Source organism: Microplitis demolitor, chromosome 10, assembly GCF_026212275.2.
Source record: "Microplitis demolitor isolate Queensland-Clemson2020A chromosome 10, iyMicDemo2.1a, whole genome shotgun sequence".
Lineage (NCBI taxonomy): Eukaryota > Metazoa > Arthropoda > Insecta > Hymenoptera > Braconidae > Microplitis > Microplitis demolitor.
The window spans coordinates 10,520,595-10,528,543 of record NC_068554.1 but is presented as its reverse complement, the minus strand read 5'-3'; the positions used below and the strand labels follow the sequence as shown (position 1 = coordinate 10,528,543).

Below are 7,949 nucleotides of genomic sequence, written 5' to 3'. Positions count from 1 at the left end.
TTTAAACTGAGTTTTGAACAGATCTTGAAATTTGGCGGTACTAGAAAGCTATTCTGCCTAATATCAAGATGATGTTCGAGCGTTTAACTGTACGCACGTAAACATTCTATAACTTTTGAACGGATCAACGAATTTAGATCTTTCATGCGGCGTCCGAAGCTGCTCATCTGTTGGTGGATTCTGCTATTCACTATGAGTGTGACTGCAGCGCCAGACAAAATATGAACTACGGGAGGCTGTCAGAGTATGTTTTTATACGTATGTCAATAGCAAGAAACATAAAAATAAATAAATATTATAAATAATAGTAAAAAAAAAAGTTGTAAAAATATGTGACAGTTTTATAGTAATTGCAGTTTTGTTTTTTAGCTAAACGGACCATCAATAAGTAAGTATAATGATAAAAAATAAATAAGATTACAGTAAGCATTTAGGTTAAGTTGTTTGAAATTCATATCAAAGTTAAAATATGATACTAAGGAAAAAATCAAAATGAAAAATGAATAATTAAATAATAACAAAATAAATACTTTCACGTGTGCTTGCTTACAATTTCAGTAATCATAGCCTCCCGTAACTCCGAAAGTAACCACTGCAAACGCTTCAGTCAATTTGATTTCCCCTACCATGGCTTCACTCAGAGCGAATAACTTGATCAAAACCGTACGTTTCGAGTTATTCCAAACATAAAATGTAAAAAAAAAAGTTTTTTTGGATAACCTTTAATACACTTTATAAGTTAATCCCAAAATCTAATTAGCTCGAAGTGAAACTTGTCGAATAAGACATTAATCGTCGCAATCGGATTATTTTTTAAAGAGATATCGTGGTTGAAAAAATTTCTGAAAAATATTTTTTTTCTAATAAATTCTTAATTACAGAAATAATTGAATCCAAATATTTTTTCAGCATTAAATGCCGAAAGAGCCGGATGCCCATTTAACATCAGAATCGATTAATTAGCTTAAAAATATCTAACTTTTTATCATAATTACTTCTATCGATTTCCGGCGCAATACATTGACTACATCAATCCATAATAAAAAAATAAATTTTAAAAACGCTTTTTTTTAAATTTTTTTGTTTTCTTGAGTTTTCATAGTTTACGATGAATTTCAAATTTTTTCCAAGCTCGAAGAGCTAATAGAATAGAATTTGCCCACAAAATTACTATTAATATTTTGGAAATAGAAATAGAAAAATTTCATGCAACAAAGAATTTATTAGATATCAAATAATACTGGTTCTATTTTATGAATATCGACTATAAAAATAAATAATTTATTAAGGCCTAACATATCTTGCATAAATAAATAACAATGAGTCGATGAATTATTAATAATAACAGTGTACAATATTCATCCGAAGTCTTACGTAAGTCCTATCATTGATTTTGAAATAGTACGAGAATGACAATGATACTAACTTAAAAATGAAATCACCTAATCATCGCTCATCAGATATTGCGTATGCTTTAGGGCTATACAAAATATTGGGACGTACGTTAGGTATTTGGCCTCTGGACTGTCACAACATATCTTCATTTATCAGAATAACATTTGTAACAGTAACACAGGTCAGTAAAAATTTATATTTAACTATGTTCTAGTGGCTGAATGTAACATTTTCATTTTATCAGTTATCGATGTCAATCAGTTTCACAAAACATCTATTGGTAAAAGGCAATTGTGGTAAAATAACAGACGTAGTAGATGTATTAAGTCTCATTGCTTGTGGAGTTGTAACAGTTATAAAAGTAATTATACCTAGAATTTATTATAATAAAATGTATGTCATTGTGAGTACGGCTATAAATGATTGGAAGACGGTAAACAACGAAAAAGCTCGGCAAACTATGTTACGATATGCATACATCGGAAGAGTTGTGTTTATTGTGCAAATTATTGGAGCATATGCTACAGGATTTCAGCTTATTGTTTCACGACTGCCATTTATGATGGAATGGAATAATGATCGGAATTACAGTACACCATTGTATACCGTTCCTATTGGCCCTAGTTGTTGGATATCTTCTGATATTTCTAGTTATCACTACACTGTTTACTATACATTCCAGTGTATACAATTATTTGTTGTGTGTACTGCTTATATTGGTGCTGATACTTATTTTTTTGGCATCGCTATGCATGTTTGTGGACAATTCGAGTTACTCTCCAATAGTCTTACAAATATTTATAGTGATGGTAAAATATCAAATCAAAAACAAAATTTTTCTAAGTTCGTTGAACGACATAAGCATCTTCTCCTTTTGGCTAATAATTTTGAAGAAACATACAATTTAATCATATTGAGCCAAGTTGCAATAGATGCTTTACTGATTTGTATATCAGGTAACAACGTGTTATTTTCAGTACGCTATTGGATATTATATGTTTTTTTTTTCATATTTTTCAGGTATTGTTCTATTAATGACTCTGCATACTGAAGATTTATTTATAATTATTGGGCTTATAATTCGAATATACCTTGTGTATGTTCAGCTTTTTCTATACAGCTATGTTGGTGAGCAGTTACATGCTCAAGCAAATAAAATGCAATTGACTATTTATAATTGTCCATGGTATAACATGTCACCTAAAATCACTAAAGATCTGGTGTTTACGATTATGCGAACGAATTATTCTTTTAATTTGACGGCGGGTAAAATGTATTTTATGAATATGGAAAACTTCAAAAATATAATTAAAACTATGGGTTCTTTTTTTTCTGTTCTCCGATTAATGTTTATTGAAAATTATTAAAATTTTTCAGTTTTAATACATATATATATATATATATATATATATATATATATATAAATATATATATATATATATATATAAATATATATATATATATATATATATATATATATATATATATATATATATATATATATATTAGGGTGTTTCAGAAAAAAAAAATTTTTTTCTCATGGTCTCAAAAGTTAGTCTTAGATATAAAAGAAATCCTCCCAGGAGAGCAGCTCGAGATCTTAATTCTACTAAGAGCTCAACGAATACATATTTGCCCATTCAAATTGCATGTAAAAAATTTTCTTTTTGTTTTTTAAAAATAAATGTCTTGAAAAACTTTTTTTTCGAAAATCGAAGCACACAGATCTGTAGGAAATTAAATTCTCTACAAAAAAGCGTCTGATTGTTTTCTCCGGAGTACTAACGGAAAAAATGTTATGAAGCTTTAAACTATATTAAATAGTATAACTTCATGTTTCCATTTTATTAAACAGTTTTTTTCATAAAAATTAAGGTATTTTCTTCTAAACTAATGTTATCTGTTAATTTTTTTTTGAACGCATGGGAAAAATTTTCCTTACTTTCAGAACAGAACTTTTTTTTTCAAATAAAAAATACAGAAAGAAAAAAATTTTTGATTTTTAAAAAAAATATTTTTCTTCCGAAATTAATACGCAAAATAAGTAGGAATTCAGAAATCTTTTTGAAACACCTTAGTTATTATATATAGCATATAAATTCACCATATAAAATTGTACAAGTAATAAAATCCGGAAATTATCTTTACGTTAAGTTTTTCAATTCATTATTGTTTCAAGCTTCATAACTTTTTTCTGCTAGTTGTACGAAGAAAACACTTACAGGCTTTTTTGTAGAGAACTTAATTTGCTACAAGACCACGTACTTTGATTTTCAAAAAAAATATTTTGAAATACTTTTATATATAAAAAACAAAAAAAAATTTTTTTACACGTAATTCAAATGAGAAAATTAATATTGATTGAGCTCTTAGAAAAATTGTTCTTTCAAGCTACACTTTTGGGAGGATTTTCCTAATACCTAAGACTAATTTTTAAGACCATAAGAGTTAAGAAGAAAAAAAGAAATGTTTATTTCGAAACACTCTAATATATATATATATATATATATATATATATATATATATATATATATATATATATATATATATATATATATACATATAATAATGCCTTTACAAAAAGATTTGAAATCACACCAAAAACAGCACAGCTGTAATAGATTGCACCAAGTACACGTTCAAATTGCAATAATATATTTACTATTCTACAATTATATTTGAAATTTTTTTTAAGTAAAAAAGAAAAAAAAATTTTTTAGAAAATATACAAATGAAAAAAAAAATTAGTTGAACGTACTTGGTGTGCGGTAACGCAAAAAACTTGTTATGTCATAATTTGTAAATGTTTTACAATCAGATGATATACTTATTTCGCTTTAATAACGCACACCAAGTACGTTCAACTAATTTTTTTTTTCATTTGTATATTTTCTAAAAAATTTTTTTTTTCTTTTTTAATTTTAAAAAATTCTAAATATTTCATATTTTAATGATGTCCGTCTTTTTTACTAATTTCCTTATTGTATAAAGTACATTTATATCAATTGAGCCGATCTATCAACTGTTTTATTGCAGAATGTTACATCTTAACTTGGCATTATATAGTGATTTCAAATAGTTTTGTAGAATAGTAAATATATTATTGCAATTTGAACGTGTACTTGGTGCAATTCATTACAGCTGTGCTGTTTTTGGTGTGATTTAATTTACGTGTGTTTTAAATGGGAAATCTTGGAAATCAAATGAAAAGTACTTAGGATTGGAATTAAGAGCTCAAACTTGGCAGGAATTTTTGTTTTAGCATAAAAAACAATATTTTGCTTGATGAGCAACAAAAAAAATACTTTCGCCGGAAACGAAGCATCCTAATAATTATATATAAAATTATATATAATCATATATGAATTTATGTATGATGATATATATATAAGCTATATATAGGTCTGTATATAATTAGATCTGATCAGACTTCATTGATATGAAACCTATAAATATTTATTTATGTATTTTGGTTCAATATATATATGTATATATTACATAATGTGACATTTTTAATATCAATGTCATTAAATCTCTATTTGTTCGACTATTTCAATAAAACTTAAATCTCCAATACTTTAAAAATGTTCAAAGGTTTCGGCAGCAATTTAAAAGTATAAATTGATATCGATTTATATATGAATATATATAAGTTTATGGATAAATCGATTTGATTATATCTATTTAATGAATTGTATTGTAATTTATGTACAAAACCAAATTCTTCACTAGGTGCATTATTCACGTAAGATGTATCAATTCGATTATTTGAATTAAGTTATGCCATAAATTTTATTTAATTATAAGTGTACAGCAGATTAGAGGATCAGACTACAATTCAGCAATAACGATATAAGAGGCATTGACGTGGGACATTAGTTAAACGGGTGGCCCCGTAGTAAAATAGTAGTTAACTGATAGTAATTTTTTATTTCTCATTTAAATTTGAATGACACCTATATTGATGAAGACAATAAATCCTAATTAAATCACTTAATTAATAATATATAGATATTCCAAATGAGATTCTAAAAATGACTATATTCGTTCATGCATCATTATATATAATCAGATGGTCGCTAGAAGGCGCTGAACAAGCACAGACGTGTTTATTTTGCTCTGATTTTCATTTAAAGTCTAAATATCAAAAATTGTTTTTTTTTTTTTAAAGATAGCGTCAACTTTTAGTGTAATAAAATATTGGAATTTTTATAAAACAATTTTTAAGTGACCTGCAATAATTCTTGGACAAATTTTTTTAATGGGAACTGCTCACGTTTCTGGGAGGCAAAGCACATGGAAAACAGCGTGCTTACTGTAGTTTCTACCATCACCGACGGTCAAAATCAGTCTCTACACCTGTTTACCGTCCACACTGACAGCAGCTCTAACATTCCCTCAACAACTTTACACTTAGCTAGTCTCTCATCTGGACGTTCTTCTCCACCTGACTCTGGTCCGGACGTCTACAATCAACTTACCTCAGAGCACTGTCTGTCCCAGGACGTCAACTCGGAAAAAGCACCTCTACCACTAGCAAACGCAAAAGGGGAAGTCGTACAAACTAAGAACGGCTGGATTCTTTGTCTGGTCCATCTAGCCAGATCACTGATTATTTTCGCAGCGATACATCAACCTCGCCTACCGGCAATTCACCTCCTTCCAAAATCAGCCGGGCTTCCCCGGTAGCAATGCTAAGCCAACATGCTCTTGTGGACACACCGTCATCTCTGCACATGGACCACGACAAGCCTCTAACAGGTCCACCTACTAAAATTTCTCCTTTAAATACATTTCTTAGTCTTGCGGAGATTTTGAATACCTCAAAAATATGGAGAGAGGGAGACAAAGTTAATTAAGTGAAATTAAAAAAAGAGCTTTGAAACGAAATCAGCGCCGCTTTCCAAGAAGAAAACGCCCAACTCAACCGCCAAGTTCAAGAACTCACATCTCGGGTCCCGGTATAGAATTAAATGCAACCACTCCTGAAGCTGATGAAAGCATCGTGCACAGTAACCTAGCTGCACTGGAAACATGACTTATCAAGGCAAGTATTAATTCCATTGACAAACTAATGAGAAAAAACAACGTCATTGTAAAAGGGTTAGTTCCAGATACTCGCAGCGCCTCAGAGTTATTCTCTGACTTTATCAGAGAGTACTTTAAGATGGGACATGCAGTTTTTTCGGCTAATTGGATCTATAGGAAAAACAGCACAAGGTCAATCAAAGCTATGCTTCGAGACAACTCGGTCAAAACGGCAATTTTGACCAAGAAGAAAAACCTAAAGGTTGCTGTCTTCATCGACCACGATCTCACGCCGCCAAAAGGTCTGGCAGCTAACAAGCTACGCTCAGAAGCCAAAAAATTACGTATCGAGGGCAAAAAGGTTAAAATTGGCTATCAGCACATATTCATGAACAGTATGGGCTATAAGTATGACCCAGTTCTACAAGCGGTTGTTCCAGTCATCATTCAAGATGTAGCACAGTCCCAGCCTAACCCAAACCATAACGCGTCAACAACCATCCCAATAGCTACTGATAATCAGTTTCCGTAACCCAGCCGGCTCCGGTAAAACTTCTAGCAACTGTTGCAATATCACAACTTTATCGTTCTGGAATGTTAAAGGTCTAAATAATATCAACGATTTTGCCAATTTCCCAGGTAATATTCTTTGTATTTCTAAAACATGGTGCACTTCAATGAATGTTCCTCTGCATAATCATTTTAACAACTGGACAAAAATTGTTTTACCAGCTATTAGAAGAAAAACGCGTGGACAGAGCAGCAGCAGCCTTCTTTCACTCATCCATAAACAGGCAAGTACAATCTTAAGCATAAATAGGGACTGGATATTCTTTAAATGCATCACAAATGGTCTCACTCTTATCATAGGATCACTATACTTCAAACCTGACCAGAAAGACCTTAACTCATCTCTGCAAAACCTTCAATTGATTCTCAATGATATCCTATCTCAGGACTTTGATGTAGTTCTCATTGGTGGCGATTTCAATGCCAGAATTGGTGGCTCACTTCCAGAAGACGAAAACTTGCTGGAAGGCTCCCACCTTCTACTATCCAGTCGAGTCTGCGACAGTGTAAACAACACTCAGGGCTCAATAGTCTTGGAGTTCATGTCAGCGAATGGATTTATCCTTCTCAATGGCCGTACTCCTAGTGATCATCCTGGGGGCTACACGTTCAGGAACGCTCTAGGCAAGAGCACAGTCGACCTCATCTGGATCAACGTCATTAGCATTAACTATGTCAAGGACATGAGAATAGAATACATCATCACCAACTCGGACCACTTACCTGTCTCAGGTATTCTAAACTCCAGCAAGCACGATAAAAACTCCACGCCGGCTACTTGCACCACTTCGTCACCTAAACTAAATTGGAATCCTCTATCTGCAGATACCTACCGCGAAACTCTCTGCAGGTCTACTTCAGAAGCTCAAAATTTCACTTCTGCCTCAGTCAACGATCTTTCCTGTATTCTCAGGGAATCAATAGTAAATGCAGCCGGCTCAGCAAAAATGATTATT

At 31.3% G+C, this 7,949-nt stretch overlaps 1 protein-coding gene across 1 annotated transcript; it reads left to right on the top strand.

Moving 5' to 3' along the window:
* Positions 1–1,645: 1,645 nt before the first annotated feature.
* On the top strand, positions 1,646–2,750 carry LOC106693257 (odorant receptor 47a-like; the record flags this gene model as incomplete). The annotated part of the gene is made up of 2 exons (XM_014440030.2): positions 1,646–2,351; positions 2,416–2,750. Coding segments are annotated over exons 1-2 (1,041 nt in total), but the record flags the coding sequence as incomplete, so codon positions are not given.
* Positions 2,751–7,949: the final 5,199 nt, after the last annotated feature.